We start from the raw sequence: 24,083 nt of genomic DNA, 5'->3' as shown, positions 1-24,083 counted from the left end.
TACTTAGAATGGAAAAGAACGTAAATCTACAAATACACACTTTTTAAGTCTTTAGTAATTTTATCGGTTTACTATAATTGGTCGGTTCTAAAATGAACCGACGCTAATTTGGTTAATCGTAATCTAGGAATTACCAATAGGTACCATTATAGTGTTCTTAGTTAGTGGAAGGTCCATCCATTAAAGCCCACTAATCAGAGGTCCATAATTAAAAGAAAACATGAAAATGGACCAAATTTTTTAAGCCCAGATCCTGTACACGTGTGGAACATATGAGGACGTATTTTTAAATACCGAAAAGACCCTTAAGTATATAAAGCAGTAACCAAATCCATTTCTTCTTCATTTCTCGATCTATTCTTCTTCTTCTTCTTCTTCTTCATTTTCTCATTTGTGGTTCGGTGAAAATCTCCGGCTATGAAGATCTTCTGAGGTGTTGATCAATTCGTGAATTCAAAATAAGATTAATCGGTAGGTTCACTTCCTTACTGTTGGTATAGTTTAGGTTTTCATTTTTCCTTTCTTCTTCAAAAGCTAATTTTAATTTAGGTTTTTTTTCTTCTCGGATTAGAGAAATTTTTATGTTTATAGCAAAATCTAATGTTTAGGTATTAGATCTGATGTTGATTCGGTTATATTCAAGGTTTTGTCATTGTTTTTGGATTCTATCAACGTTTTTTAATTGATTTTTGAGTTCGATCCATGAGTACGTATATGTAATACTGAAATATTTGTTTTGATTCTGAGGTATTTCGTAAGTTGATTTACCTATACTGATCTTTATTTTAAGTTTTTTATTGATTCCATCTTAATCTGAGATCCAAATCTCTTGATTTCATGGGAAAAATAATTCAAAATTCAGATTTTAAGGTTCCGAAAAGAGGAATTAAATTCAGTTTTTTTGTGTTTTTGATCTTCATGCTTGATTCGTTAATTTTTTACTTCAATTTTGGTAAAAATACTTTAGATCTAGATAGATAGTGATGTTTTACGTTCATTTCATTATTAGATCTGATGTTTTAACTCGGTTTTGTTGGTGTTTGGTTTGTTTTTAGTTTGCTTTTGTGTATTAATCATCAATACATATATGATGTACTGAAGGTTTTTGATGAAAATAGTCCAGATCTAGTTATAAAATCATGTTTTACGTTTGTTTCGTTTGTAGATCTAGAATTTTAGTTTCATTTTGTTGGCTTTTGGTTTGGTTTCAGTTTAGTTTTATGTATTAACCATCAGTACGTATATGACGTACTGATTTTTCTGTGTTTACTATGCTTCTATATGTTTGGTTTCAGTTTTTGCTTGTGTATTAAACATCAGTACGTATATGACGTACTGTTTTTATGAATCTTGATCGTAATTATTCGATTTTTTGGTTATATTTTGATGGTTTTAGCTTATTTGAACTCTCAATTTGATTTTCTAGTTATTTTCTTTCTTTATTTTCTCAAAATCATACTAATCATACTTGTTAAGAGTAATAAGAAGCTCTGTGCTGTAAGTTTTGTTGATTTGAATTGGATTGTTTTAGGAATAGTCATGATCTTCGTTGTTGTTGCAGTTTTTGAATCGTTTTTTTGGAATTGCTATTATGGATTATAGAGTGAAAATTGATAATAAATGTGCATATATTTTGGTTCACTTGTTTCAGGTTATGCTAGATACAATAGGCCCTGAATTGCAAGTTCTTAATAAAAGTGAAAAATCGATTGCACTGAAGGCTGAATCATCGGTTGTTTTGACTCCGGATCAAGATAAAGAATCAACTTCAGATGTATTGCCAATCAATTATGATGGATTAGCAAAGGTGTGCTGAAATTTTGGTTAAATCATAGTGTAATTTCAGTTTGGGCTTGGGAATTGTTGTCACATAATTCGAATATGTTTGCGTTCTGTTGATGTATATCGTAAAATTGGAAAACAATGATTAGGAAGAAGGATGACAGTGTAGATGTTCCCTTGAACCTTCCAATTGTTGTCGTTGCGATACCTGTGTGACTATGTTATCCTAAGCTATATGATTCTGTGCAGGCAGTAAAGAAAGGAGACACCATCTTTCTAGGTCAATACCTGTTCACAGGAAGTGAAACTACATCAGTTTGGCTTGAGGTACGGCACTGAACTCTGACATTTGGAGGATTCATCAATTCTTTTTTACAGGCAGTTGATTTTTATTTCATGAATACGCAGTACGTATAAGGCGTATTGATAGAAACTTCTTTTGATTCTGTTTTATTCAGAGTTTTGTCACTTTTTTTGTTTGATCCATGAGTACGTATGCGCAATACTGAAATATGTGCTAATTTATTTATAATTGATTCTAACAGATATGTACTTTACCTGGAAGCGGTGCAGCAGATATGTAATCGAATTGTAAGCAGCGGATATATACTCGAATTTGTAAGCAGTGCGACAGATATGTACTCAGATTTGTAAACAGTGCGGCATATATGTAGTCAAATTTGTTAGCATATATGTACTCGAATTTGTGAGCAATGTGCCAGATATGTACTCAAATTTGTAAGCAGTGTAGACACACACGTTTGGTAGTAGGGGGTATTATGGTCATTTCTATTTTTTTAATTAATTTTGGACCTCCGGATAAAAAAAAATTCTGATTGGACCTTACTATAAATAACTATATGGGCTTTGGACCAATCAACCAATTTTCCTATCGTAATATCTGTTTGGAAATCAATAATACTGAACTCATCGGTTTCGGTTCTAGTTTAATTAAAAACAGAACATGACCATAATATGTGGAGCTTTTTCTCCGTGGCTTCTGTTTAATGGGCCTTGATACTGATAGGGTGTGTCCTACTTAGTCACATATGTGAAAACACAACCATGAAGATACCCCAAATCTTTGAGTTGTTGAACTTCTCAAATTGAATTTTATGATTTGGAAGTTAATATTTTCCATGTTACCGCATGCATATATCAGTGGGACGCATTCTACCGTAAACCCAACGTTATTTCAACAACATAAGGAGCCAAATCAGTGGGGTTATCTAGCCAAGTCAATGTTCCATATATATGTATGTGTATTTATTCAGATATAAAAGTATTTCATGCATATGGGTTAGGAATCCAATCATCATCTATCATAATAACTCCGATCAGTTAGCATCTAGGTTGTGAAAATAAAACAATCAAAATCAGTAAGATTCTGATTGAAACTTATTTCATTAAAGGGGAAGGATTGGTAGGTTGGGAAACCTACAATAATAATATTGTAAGTGCACAACGTTGAACTAGTAGACAATGACAAGTACAGGTCGTTCTCACGAGGAGTGTGAAATACTTTTACTAACTAATACCAAGAATCAACAAATCAATAAGGCGATGTTTAACGATTTATCAGGAATTCGGGACAAAATGAATTAATAAATAATTGTTAACAATAAACGGAATGAGAGCGGATTATTAGGATTTTCGGTTTCCACCAAATAACTATGCAAACTCTACTAATCTTTCAAAATATATTCCATGCTTTTATTTTCAAATAATGTTTCTCCGCTATAGTTTTCTTCGCTTCATGGGCAGTGATTCTAAAGCATTACCTATCAATCCTTGCATACCACGTCTAGGGATTTAACCGAAGCACGAAATATCAATTCAAAAGCATAAATAATCAAGAAAATCACATAAACGATTAAACACCAAGCTTTGTGAAGAAAAACTATTAATCAATCAAATCATTATTAAGCATATATCAATATAGAGTTTTCATAATTAATTGATTTCTATCTAAACCCTAACATGAATTAGCTAGACATGGCTTTCTCAAAAGCCATAAAGAAATCTAAAATCAATCGCTAGCTAATTAAAAACGAAATGGAGAAAATGAATTTCAAACCCTAGCTGCAGTTCACGGCTCTGTGCCGCGCCAGCCTCTCCTTTCTTTTCTGTCTCTCTTCAGTCTTCAAACATATATTGCTGCCAAGGGTTTCAATCAGACCAAACATGAAACTGCCGAATAGGCCCAAAACAATACCCACACTGATTTCCGACCACAACCACTTATTCCTTGGCCTTCTAAATCTCGTCCCACGGGTAACTGGTTGCAAAGTATCGTGCAGTATTCCCGAGAACCAGACTCACTCCACCTTTGCCTGAATTCCCAATTGAATTGTCAACTCAGATCACCTCTACCCGGCATAATCACTTACTCTAAATCCAGACCAAGTCCAAACTCAGGCTCTCTTCGGAAGTCAGCACCAACCACCATTCCCTGAACTTCTTGAACTCATCACCTAACCCCCAGCTGGCGTCTGACTTGTACATAAAAGACCGGCAACAACTCCCTGTCCGTCTTTTGCCCTTCACCAGACAACTCTCTTCTACTTACATCTTCAATCAACACAGTTCCATCAGCACTAACAACAATTTGCAAATGGGTTATACCCAATTCCATCCGAGAACCCACCACTGCAATCATCTTCCGTTCACATCAAAGCCATTCCATGCAATTTCTCCCAACGATTGCACCAGCAGACCAAACCCATTTTTTCACCGTTCAGTCCATAGATAACCCCACTCCAGCACAGTTTCCATTCTCTGCCAGGCAGGCACCACTTCTTAAATTTCATTCGTCCAAAACCATGCAGTCAATCACCAGCACCAACTTTTCTGCCATAACCCATCATTACTCAGCTGCACTCATCTCAGACATCGACTGAACAAACTCCATTGCCTGCGCTTATTTCAGCCATCATCAAGCTTCTCGTGTCTTCTCTGCTCTCCATCAGTTCTACTCATGGCAAACTTTGTTTACTGCCAATTCTCAATGCAGCGGCTACCAATTCAGACCCCAGCACCACTGACTTCTATAATCTTCTGAATCTCGTCTTCCTAACCTTCACCCAATGGTTGCGAACAGTTCAACCAATTAAACCACACAACACCGTCAGACCAGCTCCATTCTTTTCTCCCTGAACTTCAGTTCAGTTCCTACTATACCTTCCCTGACTTGGCCAACACACGGTCCACCTCAACCAATTCCATCTTCTCTACTGCAATATGGTTGAACACCTGTCCCAATCTTTCGTCGTGACTGCCATCAGCAACAACACCTCTATTTCAGTCGAACCCCATCGCAGAGACAACTCACTTTCTTGCAAATAACTCCATTATCCCCTGAAATCCATTGTTGTTGCTAAACCATCGACAACTCCATTCGCATCAAACAATTGAGAACTGCACCTTTCATTAACTTCTGACCTTGTAAGCACTCTCTCGTTGTAACGATCGCCAACAGCTTTTGAGTATGAACTCCACTGCCGCCTGCAACTATTTAGCTTACGAGACCATGCCAGTCCCCATCTCTCACAACCAAATAGAGAGAGCAATGAATAATAGAAAACGAACAGCTGCTTGAGTAACTTGAGGGCTGGAGACTTGAGACTTAATTAAGCCACGACTATTGGGCCTGCATGGCTTGTTTGAAACATGCCAAGACAATACTAGAATATGTGAGAGTTGTCTTGAATGGTAAAGCTTGAGTGATGCTGATATACAAAGATACCAGGTCATCACATTCAAGGCTCTTTCCGTGGATAACAACATGAGTAACTCTGATCACAAATGCTATTTAAGCTGCAATTTAGGTGTTTGTTCCTTGGATGATCGAATTCACTTGTACTTTCTACAAAAACACTAAAATAGTATCGTTAGTCAAAATATGAGTACTAGCTAATATAAATATGGGTCTAAAATATAGTATTTATGTGCTTATCAAGGATCCATTCACAAGGTGATTCTCACACCATCTCATAATGTTTCGACCAGTTTTTCTAAAAAAATCAAGTGGAAATGAGTTTGAAGCTAAATTTGTTGATATGTTCATCTTACAAATCTCTATGTTCCTATAAAAAAAAATGAGTGCATTTCGAGATAATAAATCTTGCCATCTATCAAATTTAATTTTGGTCATTAATTTCCGGGACTGATTTTCAAAGTGGTAGAATGTATGGTTGTATGTTTCACATTGTGTTAATTTTTGGTAGGAATGTAAAACTTTGTAAGAAACACATATCAACAAAGAATTAGCTTCAAACACATTCTTAGGAGGAAAAGACTTGTTTTTAAACCTTTTTATATGTGTTAAATATAAAAAAATTAAAAATATATTGAATAAAAATTTATACGCAAAATTTTAAGGTGCGTGGAAACGGTTCTAATCTAACGTTGTTATCACGCTTTTCTGCCGTTCAAATTTAAGGAATTTAATGAAATAAACTCATATTTAAAATTATAATTATAATTACGAAATCTTTAATTCTAAAAAGGAATAGTTGTTTTTTCCCGGAATGAAAATACTTTTCCACACTTAACGGTTGTTTATATCCTAAGAAATACATGTTATAACTTTTTCGAGAAATGTAATAGCAGAAATCTAACCACACATCTCATGAACTCATACCGTTTAATCATCTAATGAACAAATAACTAAACATAATAGCATATACTTGAATCACAAGAAGTAAACAACACACAATAATGTATGGGGTTCGGTATCGTTATATACGTCACGAGAGGATAATAACTTGTTCTTATTTAAGTGGAATGGATACAAAGATCAAGGGATAATTTTTTTTTTTATTCTTTATCAAGAACACTTTCAATCTCACTGTATACTTCTTTCACTCCTAAAGAAGTTAGCGATTTCTTCATGACTTAGGCGTAGCCCTGAAGTTACAGACATGAATCATAATACAACCAAAGTTACAATATTAGACTCGTATATCTTAGTTGTTCTGTCTTCATCTGGTGTAATGGCCAAGTTCTTAGAGAATATCCTCGATCTACTTTTCTCCATCTCCCGATATACTTCATCTCACTAGTGTCTGGGAAATCGGGTCTCACCTTACTTTGGTTATTTGTTCACCTTCCATTTTCTGCACCAATTGCATTTATCGTCCAATCTCCTCTTTTAAACTCGGACGTTGATCCTTCCAAATGTCTTCCATGTGTTATCATCTCGGTCGTGGTTCGTAGATATGTTACGATGAACTCATAGGTTTAATACACTGATCTTGTACCCTCTTTCAAAGATGCTCCTATCCTACGAATACCCAGTTTTTATACCACTATAGGGGGAAAACACTTGAAAACTACACTAAAAACGGTGTTATCAACTATTTAACACTGTATTAGAAGGAAAAAAGTAGGTTCACGTCGCTATTTAAGAGCATAACTTTGAGGTTCACACTCATGACTCACGATACATGGTCGTGACCGTCTTAGAGCGTCCACAGTGGTGCGAGTATAACCAAAGACCAAAGACTAAAAAAAAAAGACCAAATTTGAGTTTAGGACGTCGTGTGGCGTAGTGGTAGGCGATTATATTTAGTCGAGCGAACGTATAATGTTCGTTTGATTGTGGAGCGTAGATAAAGATTACGCCCAATTAAGGTGTTGATAAAGATTACGCTCGACGTGGGGCGTTGGTAAAGATTACGCCCGATACGAGGCGTTCTTATAGTTTACGCCGGGAAAAGAGACATTTGTATAATCAACGCTCCATGGGACGTACGTAAAGTCACCGCTCGAAGCCAAGCGTTTGTATAATCAACGCCCCATGAGACGTACGTAAAGTCACCGCTCGAAGCCAAGCGTTTGTATAATCAACGCCCCATGAGACGTGTATATAGGATGTGTTTTGAAAAGCTTGTTGTCTGTACTTTGTACTCCTGGCCCTCCAAACTATGGTTACTTCTACCTTTGCTGTGTGATGCTTCCAACATTCATTTGGTGTTATATGCGAAATCAAAAACAAAATTAGCTATGACATGCTGCACTTGACCTAGAAACCAAAATGAAAACATTTAGTTTCGTGGAAGCATAAGATGCAAAATATTTGCTCTTCCCCAATATTTTCACACTTCAAATTTGAATTCTGTACAAGTTCAATCATTCATGGGGCGTACACTTTATCAAAGCCTGGAATCAGGCATACACTTTATCAACGCCCCATTAAGGCGTTAACTTTATCACCGCCTGGAGTCAGGCGTTAACTTCACAAACGCCCCATCAGGCGTACATTTAATCAACGTCTCATACAGGCGAAGTTTATATACCCGCCTGTTCGTTGGACGAATTCTTTACGAACGCGCGTTGAGAAACGGAGATTATATCAACGCCCGTTGTGAAACGGAGATTATATCAACGCTCCACTATATTTGGGTTTGGTCTTGGTCGGCGACCAAATTTAGTCTGGGCTTTAGTCGTTGATCAAAATTTGATCGATAGTACGTCCCACTACGTCTGTCCAAAAGACCAAATATTTGGGTTTAGTCGTCCACTGCAGTTTCTCTTAGAGGAGTATTTTCGAGGTCCACGTTTATAAATTGGACCAATCTTCTTCCATATGTACCCGTACCCTAAAATGTTTTTTCTCTCTCTAGCAAGTTTGCTCTACAACCCGGTTCGTGGAGAGTTTGAAACCGATCCACCATTAACGACCTCCTTTCTTCTCCTTCTTTACAGGCTGAGCTTGTATATTAACAAATCAGCTAATTCGTACCTAAATCAAGATGGGTTTTGAAAATACGGGGGTACCAAAATAAACCAACAACTTTTTTTTAGGCAACCTGTATGGACTAAACTCAAATACAATTCAGAGAGTTACAACTTAATACTACCCTATCAGGAATTATATGAAGATACTAAAGATCAATATCCAAGAATCAATCAAGTCGTATCCAACAATTACGACGGACTTATCTACTTGAATTGATTTTAACATACAACTTGTGATATTTCAATTATAAAGATAAACAATATAATCTGGAAAAGAAATAACACAGACACCAGAAATTTTGTTGACGAGGAAACCGCAAATGCAAAAATATCTCGGGACCTAGTCCAGATTTGAACACTAAACTGTATTAAGCCGCTACAGACCCTAGCCTGCTATCAAAACATCAGACTGAAAAGTAGTTGAGACCGAATCTACTGTCACAACGATTCAGTTACAAGTAGGACTCTGCGCATTTGATTCCCTTAGATGACGTTCTTTATATCCTAAGAGTTGTTTCAACTTAATTGAAGACTTTAAACCAATCAGCCTCCCACAGATAAGCATGTATGTGATTTCCGTTTTGATCAAATATCAAGGTAAGGTAGGAAATCAATTGCAATAGACAAAGTCTAGCAAACCTCAAAATCCGGTCTTATGACTCACAAAGAGCAGCCTAGATTATTATTCACCTCACAAGTATAAACTTGTAGAATCACAAAGTCTGAGACGAAGGAACTTTGTGATTTCTATCTATCTTGTTTGTTGGAGCAAGGCTCGAAAATCAAAACAAGATCAGGATACACAAACTATCACGATAGCGATAGTTGGACCTGGCTTCATGAATCCCTAGATGAAGTAATTTTAGTCGCTAAACCTAAAAAGTTTTAAAGGAGAGGGCGACTCTAGTTTACAACTAGGGCACACAAGAATAGTGTCAGGAATTTAAAGATCCCTGTTGCTTGAGGTTCTTCTTATATACACTTTCAAGATCAAGGTTGTTTTAGATTTAAGCTAAGGTAGCTTTGGAATCAAGCAATCAATATTCACCGTTAGATGAAAGCTTGACTTGAGATTAACATAACATAATATAGACTCCGGTTAGGATGAACTATAACCGAACCGTGTACAATGCCTCGTTCATGAAAGGTTTGACGAAACTATACAATTGAACGATAAGCTTAACAATTTTTTATATAACACTTTAAGACTTAATCTTAAATCATGATTGTGATCAAACATGTCTAGATAGTGTTTTTAGAGAGTTACTCAAATGCCGACTATCTCATAGAAACAATTCTGACGCATCTAAAAATATTCGACGAGGTAAGTACGTGTACCGGGTATGTGTACTGTATACCTGTTCGGGAGTATTTCTGTCATGGCACGTTGTACCAGGTATGTGTACCCTTAAGACAAAAACGGGTCCATAAACTCAAAGATCTTTTATGGTTTGCATATTGGGCATGATCTTTTCTGGTTTGCATACTAGGTATGCGTACCTTCCTGGTTCACGAGTCAACAGACTTTTTATGGTATGGATACCGGGTATGCGTAAGTCGTGCCGAACTATAGATACACCGATACGTCTACAAGGTACATGTATTACGGGTCTGGACTTATAACAATTCTCCCAGTATGTGAACTGGTATGCATACTATCATGTATTCATATTTACAATAGTTTTATATCTCTCTAATAATCGATTTGAAACATTTCCGAATAACATTAATGACACATATCACTGTTTCAGGCTATTTTCAAATGATTAAATCTTGAATCATAATTATGTCATAAATAATAAATTTTTCTTAACCAAATTCGGCAAGTATAAACAAATGTTCTTAAGCTTAGCATATTTCGAGAACGAATAACAAAATAAACTTGACTCGAAATTTCTATTATGCATATACTGTCTAATTTAGTCATGTGATAATGTATCATAGATAGAAAGGTGAAAACTTGAGATATAGGTGGTTCAGTCTTCACTTACCTTTTGTTGAAGATGTTCTCCAGATCTCTTGTTGATCTTCGCCTTCAAACGGTAAAACGTAGTGATATTCGATTCTCAACTACACACTTCTATCCTAATCCGAGACTTGACTAAATGAAGACTAGAAATCAAGATATAGTTTTCACAACTAAATTTGACAATCTTGAGATAGCAACACTTGTGAGTTCGACCGAGCAATGCTCTAACAATCTCCCCCTTTGTCAATTTTAGTGACAAAACTATCAATACATATGGATTAAAAAATAAAGCTTATAAAATACAGAATTCACCATGCTTGATTTCCTTGGATCTTCAGCTCCTTGAATTCTTTGTTACTTCAAGTTTCAATGATTCTGAATGTGTTCAACTCAGCATCGTTTTTGTTGAAAATCCGTAGCGATAACAACTTTGAAAACAAATATTCTCAATCGTCGTTATAGAGAAACATAATATTATTATCTTCTCCAAAGTTCAATTGTATCACAACTTCGAAGTAATACTACGGTGATATGTTTCTCCCCTTAGTCGATACTTACATATTTTGCATAGTATGTTAAACCTATAGATGTTGATTCAATCCCCTTTACATAATGATATATAAACCATATGGATGTAGTTCGAAACTACTAATTAATTCTCCCCCTTTTTGTCAATAAAAATTGGCAAAGGTACTATGGGATCGTAGTGAATTCAAACAAAAGATACTTCAAGGCTTGAAAGGTATACATATCAACTTTAATTTATACGATATCACAAACTATAAAATACTTAGTGTTCAACTAGGAGATTTAAGATATAAGCATCCCCTTTAAATTTCACATCCACTCTCCCCATAAAGTTATAGCGATTAAGCACAAGTTCAATTAAGAACTCTCCCCCATTTGATGTCATCCGAAGAGAACAACATGAGTGACCTTACTTTAAAAAAGAAAGGATTTTGTCAGACATTAACAAATCATATGGATTTGTATCCTAAAACTCGACATAAATTAATCTCAACGCCAGTTACGAACAAACAAACAATTTTAATCGATATGTCTCAACATAAGAAAATCTTACGGAGTAGATAATGCAGTAATAACATAAGAGTGTGATCACAAGTAGACCCATATTACGAAAAATTCTCATAAAGCTTGTTCTATTTTAGTTCAAAAAACATAATAGATTTCACTTTTGAGTATATATGAGATATCAGTTCAATTTACAAAAAGTAAAGGACACATATGTCTCATAAGATTTTGCAATACATTAAACCAATAATGATTAAATACCGCAAGTTCATCTTCCAAAAACTCTAGAATTTAAATAAATAAATCTAAAAACGCGTAAGATGAAAATCGTTGGAAATAGCTTGTGTAATCACAATATTTTCTATACCAAACCCTAGTTATCCTTCTTGAACACAAGAATAAATTCTCACAAGAAGTTTCCTAGAAACAAAGATGAAAACAAAATAAGATAGATTTTTCCAGACTCTTCATTGGTATTAAGACCCTTGAATTTTTCATCAACTGTTTCCACAAGCTCTTCAGAGAAAATATCTTCATTGAGAAGATCACGAACATATGATTTCATGAGAATAAGGTCAGCAGAAACCTTTTTCAACTCAGTTCGTAACATGTCTATACCTTTTAATGTTTCAACAAGTTCCGGCTTTGCTTCCCCAAATTGTTTAAGAAAATCATAAATAACATTAGCAGAAATAATCTCTTCATGTTCAACATCTTGATGATCATAGTGAAATAACAATTCACACCAGGAAGATCTTCAGATGATTCAACCACTTTGTCATCAACCAGAGTTCTCTTCTTTCCTCTTGTTTCAATACCTCTGCAAATAGTTTTTTCCATGCTTTCAAGGATTTGTGACATAGATGACATGCTTGGTTGCGGAACTACTTGGATGAGAAATTCTCAACACAAGTTAGGGTATATAAACAGGTTTGAAAGAGGTATTTTCTGGGATGTGGGTCTGTTCATGACCTTTTCTGGAAAAATAGGGTTTTTACCTAGGGTACGCAAACCAATAACCCCCAATTTTTTTAAAACAAGGATTTTTTTTATTAAAGAGAAAATGTATCTTTTTAGAGCACACAATATTTTTCAATACCGCAATTTTTTACCTTTTTTATGATATATATATATATATATATATATATATATATATATATATATACGAATATCAAATACTTCTTAGCTCAATAAACAATGAATTTAGAGCACAAGAGTATTAATATTCATGAAAGTAAAATCATTGAATGCTTGTTATGTCTGGAGCCTAGCTCAACAGGAAATTTTAGCGATCTTTAGATAAGGAAGATCACAAAAATACGTACAAGTTGCAATTTGAAAAAGATTATAGCTCATCACTCAAAATACTATTTGACAAATAATACACATGTTACACAACAATTCCTTATCCATCAGGATTTTTATGAATAAGGTTCCAAGTCTTGTCACTAATTTGGTCAAGGGTGAGCCGAACTCTCATCAGAGGGATTATGCTGATGTTTACCCTTATTTTTAGTTCTTCCGTTTGCTGAGAAAATCATTTTTGGACACGAAAAGTGATCATAGAAATTACTGTCATCATGAAAAGAGATAAGATTAGAACCTTTACCTGAGGTTGGTTGTCTGAAAGACGACAATGATTTATCAATAAGATGTTTATATCCTGTAATGATCAAATTCATGTTAGCTTGTTGAATCGTTTCATTGATGGAAACAACAATTTTCTCAGGAGGTGTATGAATATCCTAACGAACCCATATTTGTGATGGATTTTCTAAGTTCTTCTTTAACCGATTTTGTATACTACCTTTTTGACTTGTTCAAATATTCATGCACCAAGAAAAATTGATATTCCTATAAGCAAAATTGCTTGAATGTGCTTTCACCCCAAGTGGTTTAGACATCCGAATATTAATCACACCCTTCAGAATTAAATTTAAGGTGTCTTGGAGACGGCCAAACTGATAGTTTTCCAACCTCAGTTTGCACTTTCTTTGAACATGTTCTTTAGTGTTTCAATAGAAGCACACTTTCTAAGTTTCAATGAAATCAGAATAGGTAATTTTATCAAACTCGTGTTGTGAAAAAATCTTCCTCCTCAGAGCCACAATTTTTTCTTGGTCATAGAAATTTAACTGATCATCTCTTGACAAAGTACTAGTACTTTGTTTATCGGTTTCTAAGTGCGGTTTTGTTAGTTTATCATAAACAAAGGGTGTTCTTACTTTTTCCAACTCATCGTCTTTTTTAAAAGCTATGTTCATGGTAGTTTCTTCGGATTCACTATTGCAACATGGAGTAGTGTTCTTACTCAACAATCGTTCGATCTCTAGGGAATTATCTTTAAATTTAGCCTCGAGTGAAATAATTTTCAATTTCACTTCCAGATAATCTTCAAGAAGATCCCTTGTTATAGAATCACGTTCAGAAATTATACCAATGATATTATTGACTTTGTGTTTCAGTCGATTGACCTTAGAAGACGGAAATACTACATGCTTTAAAATTTCAGTACTTTCTTTGGCTGCTTCCCCTTCTACTTTTGTGTCAGACTCATCAGTAAGATAATAAGGATAACACTTATTAATAATCAACGGTTTTTTGCGAACGGAGTGTTCATTTATATGAGAGTTTGAAAGTTCGGCCTCTTTTATAGAATCCATAACAACAGTTTCTTTTAAACTGGTGGAACGTTTATCAGAGATTTCGTCTCTGTCCATATAGTCAGATTGCTTCAAACACAAACTTATTAGGTCTTTCGCGTGTTTGCCTTCTCTAATACCAACTGAAAATGCGGGGGTACCAAAATACACCACAAACCTTTTCTGAGGCAACCTGTATGGACTGAACTCAAATACAATTCTGAGAGTTACAACTTAATGCTACTCAATCAGGAATTATATGAAGAGCTTATATCTCTTTCTCCCACAATCGGAATACTAATAGAAACAAGTTTGTGAACTTGATTATACCGCGAGAATACTTTGACGGTACCAAAGATCAATATCCAAGAATCAATCAAGTCGTATCCAACAATATGATGGACTTATCTACTTGAATTGATTTTAACGTACAACCTGTGATATTTCAATTATAAAGATAAACAATATAATGCGGAAAAGAAATAACACAACCACATAAATTTTGTTAACGAGGAAACCACAAATGCAGGAAAAACCCCGGGGTCGAGTCCATATTTGAACACCAAACTCTAGCCTACTATCAGAACTTCAGACAAGAATGTAATTGAGACCGAATATACCATTACAACGATTCAGTTACAGTCACTCTCCATACGCCTATTGAAACCCAGCAGGACTCCGCGCAATTGATTCCCTTAGCTGACATCCTTTACAACGTAAGAGTTGCTTCAACTTAATTGAAGACTTTAAACCAATCTGCCTCCCACAGATAAGCCTATATGTGATTTCTATTCTGATCAAAGATCAAGGTGAGGTAGGAAATCGATTACAATAGATAAAGTCTAGCAAACCTTAAAATCCAGTCTTATGACTCCCGAAGAGCATCCTAGATTATTATTCACCTCACAAGTATAAACTTGTGGAATCACAAAGTCTGACACAAGGAACTTTGTGATTTCTATCTATCTTGTTTGTTGGAGCAAGTCTCGACGATCAAAACAAGATCGGGATACACTGACTATCAAGATGACGATAGTTGGACCTGGCTTCACGAATCCCTAGTTGAAGTCTTTTTAGTCGCTAAACCTAAAAGGTTTAAAGGAGAGGACGACTCTAGTTTACAACTAGGACACACAAGAATAGTGTCAGGGATTTAAAGATCCCAATTGCTTGAGGTTCTTCTTATATAGACTTTCAAGATCAAGGTTGCTTTAAATTTAAGCTAAGGTAGCTTTGGAATCAAGCAATCAATATTCACCGTTAGATGAAAAAATTGACTTGAGATTAACATACATATACACTCTGGTTAGGATGAACTATAACCGAACCGTGTACAATGCCTCGTTCATGAAAGGTTTGACGAAACTAGCCAATTGAACGATAAGCTTAACTATTTTTTATATAACACTTTAAGACTTAATCTTAAGTCGTGATTGTGATCAAACATGTCTAGATAGTGTTTTTAGAGAGTTACTCAAATGCCCACTATCTCATAGAAATAATTATGATGCATCTAAAAATAGGGTACATGTATTGTATATCTGTTCGTGAGTATTTCTGTCATGGTACATGTATCGGGTATTTGTACCCTTAAGACAAAAACGGGTTCAGGAACTCATTGATCTTTTATAGTTTGCATACTGGGCATGTGTACCTTATCGGTTTTGAAACCAACAAATCTTTTCTGGTTTGCAAACAAGGTACGTGTACCTTCCTGGTTCATGAGTCAACAGACCTTTTATGGTATGAATATCGGGTATGCGTACCACAAATTCGCTACTGAACTATAGCTATGCCGATACGTGTACAAGGTACATGTACTACGACTATGGACTTATAACCGTTCTCACAATATGTGAACTGGTATGCATATTTTCCTGTATTCATGATTACAATAGTTTTATATCTCTCTAATAATCGATTTGAAACATTCCCGAATAACATCAATGACACATATCACCGTTCGAGGCTTACAATAGTTCTATATCTCTTTAATAATCGGTTTGAAACATTCCCGAATAACATCAATGACACATATCACTGTCCCAGGCTATTTTCAAATGATTAAAACTTGAATCGTAATTAGGTGATAAACAATAAATTTTTCATAACCAAATTCATCAAGTATGCACAAATTTTCTTAAGCTTAGCGTATTTCGAGATAAACTTGACTCGAAATTTCTGTTATGCATATACTATCTAATTTAGTCATGCGACAATGTCTCATAGATAAAAAGGTGAAAACTTGAGATATAGGTGGTTCAATGTTCACTTACCTTTTGTTGAAGAAGTTCTCCAGAGCTCCTGTTAATTTTCGCTTTCAAACAATAGAACACAGTGATATCCGATTCTCAATTACACACTTCTATCCTAATCCGAGATTTGACTAAATGTAGACTAGAAATCAAGATATAATTTTGACAACAAGATTGATATAGAAACACTTGTGAGTTCGACCGAGAAATGATATAATAGTTTTCAACTCGATGTTGATTGAACTGAGATAATGTTATAATTGATGAAATCAGAAGGCCTGTATTCTTCAGACCTTTTAATTTCCTATATTGTTGGTCGAGTAAATGAATATCTGACTCTTCTAGAAGTTGGAAACTAGGTTGAGTTCCTAGAATCTCCCTCCGTTTTACCTTCCTATAAGTTTCCACTAGTTTTCTTTAAGCATCGTGCCTGTTTATTTTTTGTTTATTTTTTTCGTATTTATGGTTCTGTTCTACTCAGTTTTTTCCGAAAATAATCCTATATGTTATGGGAAACTAGAATTGCATTTGAGTCACAGTTACCTCGCAGTCATTGCTGTTTTTTTTAGATTTTTATATCTTAACCCTACTATGCCTAAATCAATAAAAACAGTTTCCATGCATAAAACCCCATTCAACATCACCTACATCAAGGCGCTACCCGTTCTTTGAAATATCATCCCGCAATCGTTTTAATTTGTTTTCACCATATTGGTCCCTCTATCTATCGGTTTATCTATAATAGGTTTCATATAAATCCATTGACCTTCAAGAGGACCCAAAACTGGATCTCCAAGCCGATATAGGTAAAGAGGATTAAGAGTATGGATATACAGTTCCTTGTAATCATCAAACAAAAAAACAACGCTAACCCACATAGGGAAGATAGGTTGGAAGGAGAACTGAAAATGAATACATATATTATGATAAATCTTCATCCGCAAATTGTTGATTGTCCAACAACTTCGGGAATACATCTGAAACTCCATCTAATCAGAGGAAATCAATTCCAAAGCTCTGCTCATGTTGGAGATACCAAAGAATTTTCACTCCTAATCAAGGTTTTTTTACAGGGAAGATGGCATTAATTTTTGCATCACTGTTTATGCTGAGCAGCTTGACCGAGTCAGAGGCAACCCGGGTTGAGGAATCAGAAGATAACTCGGTCATCGAAACCCACATGCTTCGACTCGGTGTAAAATGGATTCGGGTCGTAATAAACCTAGTGGGGATATTTCTTGGTTTGAAAACATGTCCATGTCTCTGCTTCTGTTTCAGACAAAGGAAGTGATAAGGGTCCTTTGGGACGACACGTGGAAACATTTGGACAGAAGGATATAGGACAAAAACTAGGTGATCACGTGGTCTTTTTCTATCTCATAAAGAGAATGATTGCAACTAAAGGTAACAAGATCGAAACACATTGTCCATGCCCAGATGCATATATGCCTAAAATCGAACCCAAGGAGAATGCAAAGAGAGCAAGTTAAACTATGGGAGACCCAGCAATGCATGTCGCCGATGGAAAAATGCGAGAGTTTAGCAAGGTCCGACTCTCGCAAGCTGAATGATTACCATACGGCTGGACTGTCAAAAGATGCAACCATTGACAATATGAAATCTGCGTAGTCCTACGCATACTTCTATGGGAAGCTCGGAAATTAGACTAGTATTTCCCTTCATGTTCATGAATAATCCAGCAATGTGGGTTACTTGTTGGTTAGGTCTAGATTTAAGTTCAGTATTTCCCATCATGTGTTTTCCCTTTCATGTTGTTAAACAAGTATGTTAGAAGTACTAAGGATACTTCAGGTAATGTGAGTCATCAACAACAGGATTCCTTTATGCAAGTTTCTCATAATCAACAACGACAACAGGTGAGCAGAGAAGGCAAGGGCGACATACATACACCCCACCACCATAACAACAACTACCAATCCACCAACCTCTCAGCTACACAACCACCAACAACATCAAGGGATCACTTCAACGTTCAGACAATGAAGTATCCGTCAAAATTTAGGCTATTCTTGTGGATATACATTGAAGAAGGTGTAACAACCTTCACACTCCGGGTTTATCACCACTACACCAACAACAAACATCGGGCTAGCTATATTTGTTGTGTTCTACACCAATCGTGGACTAAAACACCAAAATCAAGAAATAACCAACATTCTGATAAAATTAAGCAGATGACAAGGATCAAAACAGTACTCGAGACTCGAAAAAATATCGACGTTATCAAGGGGATAAAGAATCAAATAAATAAATCATTCGGAAGTTAATGCTTATAATTGGAAATTGGTTGAACGTTTTTTTATCCAATTGTAAACCTTGACTAATCGCATGTATGAATAAATTCCTAAAATATGGAAATTGGAAATTGGAAATTGGTTTACATTCCTAAAATATGTAAACCTTGACTAATCGCATGTATGAATAAATTCCACTTTTGAAAAAACAAGTGCTCGTACCCAGGTGGCAAACAGCTGCAGCCGACATCTGTCATAATTTCCTGAATCACTTACCGTTATTTCAGTATGCAGTCGTTGGATTAGCAGACAAACTAATCCCACAAAGCTGCGGGACAAGAAAAACCTAGATCCAACGATCAGCACTTGTTAACAATTAAAACCTTAATCGAATATTAGTTACAAACATTAGTGGGAACTAATCAGGTCCGCAAATTAAAAACCCTTGATTTTGTGATGATTATTATAAAATCCAATCAAAACCTAAGCAAGGGATTCTCATCCTCCTTCATTCCATCTTTCTCTCGTAGGGTTAGCGTTGAAACTTTCTCTCTCTTATCGCATTAACAGAAAAATAAGCAACAGAGAAAAAAAAGAGAGAAACGGTAACAAAAGGAAAATTCTTTTTGTTCTTTTGATAAGTTCATAAAACGAAGTAGGAAATTGGTAGCGGGAGGTTTGGGTTTTCGTAGTTACAATCTGGCTATCGAGAGGTTAGTTTCTTAATTTCTCGTTTATAATCTCTTATTATTGTTTTGAATAATTTGATTGATTTCGGTAATTTTGATTGCTGAATTGATAATTCTAGGCAAAGGAATAATATCATTGTTTTTGTGTTATTGGATACCATTGATTGATAAAGTTATTCATTAAATCATTCATAATTCTTTTAATTCTATTGAATAATTTTGTTGAAAAGTAAGATTTGGTTTTAGTTGAAGATCTTTTCATTGATTTTTCTAGATTTCTCATTGGTTTAACTGATTCACAAGGCATCTTTTTGTTCATACATTATTAAAGTACTCTTGCAAAGTCAGTCTTGTTTTTTGGTTATATAAAAACTTATCTTGTATGCAAAAATATTTAAAAAAAAAAGTTCCAGTAATTCTCTTTTCTTTTTTTTTTCCAATGGAAAAATCCTGTGTGTGAAATTGCTGCCTGTAATTATACAGTATAAGATGAATCTGTCAATTCGTTATAGTCATCAACCACTAGCATCTGTAGTGGGTGCAAACTTCACATATTCTTGGATATCATCTGACTTTTGATTTTTTAATATGATTCATTAAGTTTGAACTTATAACCTTCATCTACTTAGATGAATGATGACACATACCTCTCTTTTGTGTGCAAAGGAAGGGTTTGTAGACTCTCTGTTTTTAAAATAATTTGGATTAGAAAATTGGTCTTCTCATCCTATTTTAACTTAAAATTATAGAATCACAAACCTAATTTTTTTCTAATTAATCAGTTTATTACTATCACTCACCACAAACATAAAAGTATGCATTGTGTTGATTTTGTAAGATCTCTTGTGCTTCTATAGAAATCAAGTAGTTAATTCTTATGGATGTCTATATACTTTTTCAGATTTGCATCTCGTCTGTATGTTTGGGGTCGGATTTTCCTAGTTAACAAAGCATATTTTCACTCTGGCCGCTACAACAAGATCATACTCTTCTCGCACCATTGACTGGGTGTGGGGCAATAATGAGGGGGTAATTAAGGTCTGCGTGTTGAGGAGATCAAGATCATCACACATTTGGAGGCTGCGTCGTGTTTTGGAGGGTTTGTCTCTTGATTACGGCTAACGTTTCTTGTGGCTCAGACTCAGAAAGCTTGCCGTTTCCGTATCCCTTTTATTGCATACAGCGAACATCGTCGAAGTTTATATTGTATTGGAGTTTTGAGCATCTCTGTCATAGTAGTTAATTATACATCAGCTAGTTCTCAGTATTGAACTTACACTTGCATTGTGAATGAAGTGTCTACGGGGCAACAATGGTTAGGTTTTCATGCTTCCATACACACATTCCCAGCTACAAGTCAAAGGTGTGTTAAGTTATCACTGTGCATCATTGAAATTTATTTCTGAAAATTGAAATTTATTTCTGAAATAACACCTGCTTTTTCTTTTTCAGAAGGCAATCCAACGACCAACTGAAGGAATGCACAACACATTTCAGAAGACCTCACTGGATCAACCTGCTGCTCATAGTAACTTAAAGACATTGGGCTTAGGTAAGTGTGAGGTTAGTCCTTCCATGGCATCAATCACCTGTCCAGACAAAGTCACTAGTTCCCCTGCTAGCGAATGCTACTGGAAATTGCAGGAAATGCAGAGCGCTTCCAGTCCAGAAGAGTTTAATCCGAGGACACATCTAAATAAAAGTAGGTCTGTTGGAAGTGGATTGGACAGAGAAGGTAGAATTTCTCATGGTTCTGACATTGAAGATGAAACAGGTGAAGGTTTCTCATGTGATGATCCCCACAGAATGAATTATGATCGAAGTTTTGATGGCAGTGACCACAGTGGTTTGGAGGAACCATCTGACAGCCCTGATCCTGAGACGGATTTATTTAACAAGTATAACGAGGCTCTGGACATTGAACCATTACAAGAAAATAGCCATCCAGGGCATAGCGAACACTCCTTCACAAGCAGGGAATCAGAGCAGCTAGAAAGGCATTCTGATTATTCAGAGCAGTTAGAAAGGCATTCTGATGATTCTGGACTCCGTATGCCCATGATTGGAAAATCTTGCTCGATGCCTAATTTTGAAGATGTTTTACCTGATTCTGAGGAAGTTTCACCATCTCATTTATATTCTGAATCCCAAGGTAGATGTTCTCAGAATCTAGATAAAATATCTGTGAAGGGGAAAGAAGTGTTAAGTTACGATGGTTGTTACCAAGCAACGACAGATCAAGAGAGTGACGATAAATTGCTTGGGAGCGATAATGATAATGATAAAAATGAAAATGATAATTCGTTCAGTGATGAATATGATTCCTGTGGCGGGGTCACAAAAGATTGGGCGAGTCAGGGAATAGACAAGGTAGATGCGGTGAAAGATTTGCAAAGCGAGTCCTCTGTGAACTTGGATGAGTTACCCAGCAAGGATTTCAAGATCAAGCGTATTGAGGACTGGGTGAGCACAATTGATCTCAAGGATAAGATCCCTTTGCAAGAAACAGGTGAACCTTCATATTCGACGAAGGTTAAAAAGGCATCCAATATCTTGGGTCATGCAGCTAATCTGAAGTTGGATGCTAAGAGCTCTATAGAGGTGGCTAAGAACTACATCTCTTCTTTGGCTCCTACATCTGCGTCAGCACAGATGGTGAATCTTGGATTGGTTGTGATACCATTTCTTAGTGCCTTCGTTAGCTTGAGGGTTCTTAATTTATCTGGAAACTCCATAGGTATGCATGCCTTAAAGGTTCCTTCTCTTCCTGCAAATTTTATTAGTTATAGCTGGTCAATTTGCGGGTTCTCAGCATTTGAGGATCTATTTATATAAGCTTTATCTACTTATATGCAGTCAGGATAACTGCGGGTGCTCTTCCACGAGGTCTTCATGTACTAAATCTGTCGAAAAACAACATTTCCACCATTGAAGGGCTTCGTGAACTTACGCGCCTCCGTATACTGGACCTAAGCTACAATAGGATATCTCGGATTGGTCACGGTATGGAGTTTTTTTGACGTTTTTCCTTGATCTTTATGATAAATTAGCTTCTCCTTTTAAGAACAAAAATATTTAAGAAAAAATAAATCGATAATAATAATAAAAAAAGTAACATAGAAAACCCCAAAACTCTCTTCGTGAACTTTTGACGGTATGATACATGTGGTTGTATCCTGAGCCTTGTCCGACATTCAGACAGCTTAAATCATTATTAGCTGAAAGCTTCACAGTTTCTGAAGACGCATAACCTCATTTAAGCTGGCAACCGATAAATCTGAGCCTAACTGCTGGACATCATTGCCTTCTAGCTAGCATAAGTGAATGTTACAATGTGAGTGTGGCCGAATTTACAACTCAGAATATGTTAATCTTGGTTTGAGCTCCAGTTTAATATCCGAGTTCTGAATATTATGGTGAGCTTGCCTTGCGAGTAACAGACCTGAGAGCGACTCCTACAGAGCGCAACCACCATCTAGTTGTGCCACAACATTTTCATGCATTAACTATGTTTTAACTTTGGCTGGTGGGAGTTAGATCTTGAATCTAGGCTGGTCTGCTTGAGTTGCCGATGCCTCATTTTGTTTGTTAACTATATATATGAACTGTGAACGTTGGAGGCATGATGAGGCTGTTGCAACATTACAGTTCTCATGTTTTCTTCTTTTTGTAGGTCTTGCTTCCTGCTCCTCTCTGAAGGAGTTATATCTTGCTGGAAACAAAATTAGTGAGGTGGAAGGATTGCACAGACTACTCAAACTCAACATATTAGACCTGCGCTTCAACAAAATTTCAACATCAAAATGCCTTGGACAACTTGCAGCCAACTACATCTCCCTGCAGACTATCAGCTTGGAAGGAAATCCAGCCCAAAAGAATGTAGGAGATGAACAAATAAAGAAATATCTATTAAGTCTTCTACCGCATCTGGTTTACTACAACAAGAAATCGATCAAAGCCAACTCCTCGAAAGAGGTTGCTGAGCGCCCAGCTCGGTCTGCCCCAAGAAAGGGAGCTGCCCCTAGTGTAGCCAGCAGTAGCAAGGTCTCTTCTTCCTCAATTCATGGCCGTCTAAGCCAAGCAGTCAGCTCACTAAAGCCATCTAAGGGCAGACACGGGCGTATTCCCCATATAAGTGGAACGGCTAAAGGAATTTCTCATCATCCTCGCCATCATTATCCAGACCCGAGTGCAAGACTGCTGAGCTTACAAGCAAATCTCTCTATGCGCCGAAGTCAGAGTGAGGGATTTCTTGGAGCTGCTTAAAGTTATTTTGGTACCCAAGTCCTCTTTTACAGTTTGTGTTGCTATTTCAATAACTAAAATCCTTTTTTGCTTGTATTCATTGTTTCTTGCTGGTAACAGTGACCTTCATGCAGTTGGATATGAGATTGTTTGGTTTAGTTTTAATGTGAAATTTCATCGTTGGGATGTTTTTCCTAATATTTCTTTGTTGGCTTACATTTTCCTTTCGACTGATTACCTAGAGGATTATTACAACATTGCTGTGCTTCATTTGGACGGAAGAGAACTTGCCATTTTAGCTAATAGCTAAAATTGCAGGCTAGCTAGTTCAGAAAGAGGTGTCAGACGACAGAACCAAACACACCACCACCACCACCACCACCACCCCCCCCACCACCACCCACCACCACCATTTTCCTCTCTCAACTTTACCCCAAACTCACACATTCAATATCAGCGGTCCCCATGTTTTC

At 36.1% G+C, this 24,083-nt stretch overlaps 1 protein-coding gene and 1 long non-coding RNA gene across 2 annotated transcripts; both read left to right on the top strand.

The window, feature by feature from the left end:
* Window positions 1–1,763: 1,763 nt before the first annotated feature.
* Window positions 1,764–2,345, top strand: LOC113333652. The gene is made up of 3 exons (XR_003352180.1): window positions 1,764–1,807; window positions 2,032–2,109; window positions 2,328–2,345. It is a non-coding gene; the product is annotated as an uncharacterized LOC113333652 (long non-coding RNA).
* A 16,811-nt stretch (window positions 2,346–19,156) lies between these two features.
* LOC113305496 (probable serine/threonine-protein kinase DDB_G0278509) lies at window positions 19,157–23,808 on the top strand. The gene is made up of 5 exons (XM_026554525.1): window positions 19,157–19,389; window positions 20,267–20,728; window positions 20,818–22,102; window positions 22,222–22,368; window positions 23,039–23,808. Exons 2-5 carry the CDS (start codon window positions 20,678–20,680, stop codon window positions 23,629–23,631), a joined length of 2,076 nt encoding a protein of 691 aa, XP_026410310.1. The 5' UTR covers window positions 19,157–19,389; window positions 20,267–20,677; the 3' UTR covers window positions 23,632–23,808.
* The last annotated feature ends 275 nt before the right edge of the window (window positions 23,809–24,083 follow it).

The sequence above is a fragment of the Papaver somniferum genome, chromosome 1 (assembly GCF_003573695.1).
Source record: "Papaver somniferum cultivar HN1 chromosome 1, ASM357369v1, whole genome shotgun sequence".
In the NCBI taxonomy this organism is placed as follows: domain Eukaryota; kingdom Viridiplantae; phylum Streptophyta; class Magnoliopsida; order Ranunculales; family Papaveraceae; genus Papaver; species Papaver somniferum.
Note: the sequence above shows the minus strand (reverse complement) of the source record. Positions and strands in the feature narration are given on the sequence as shown.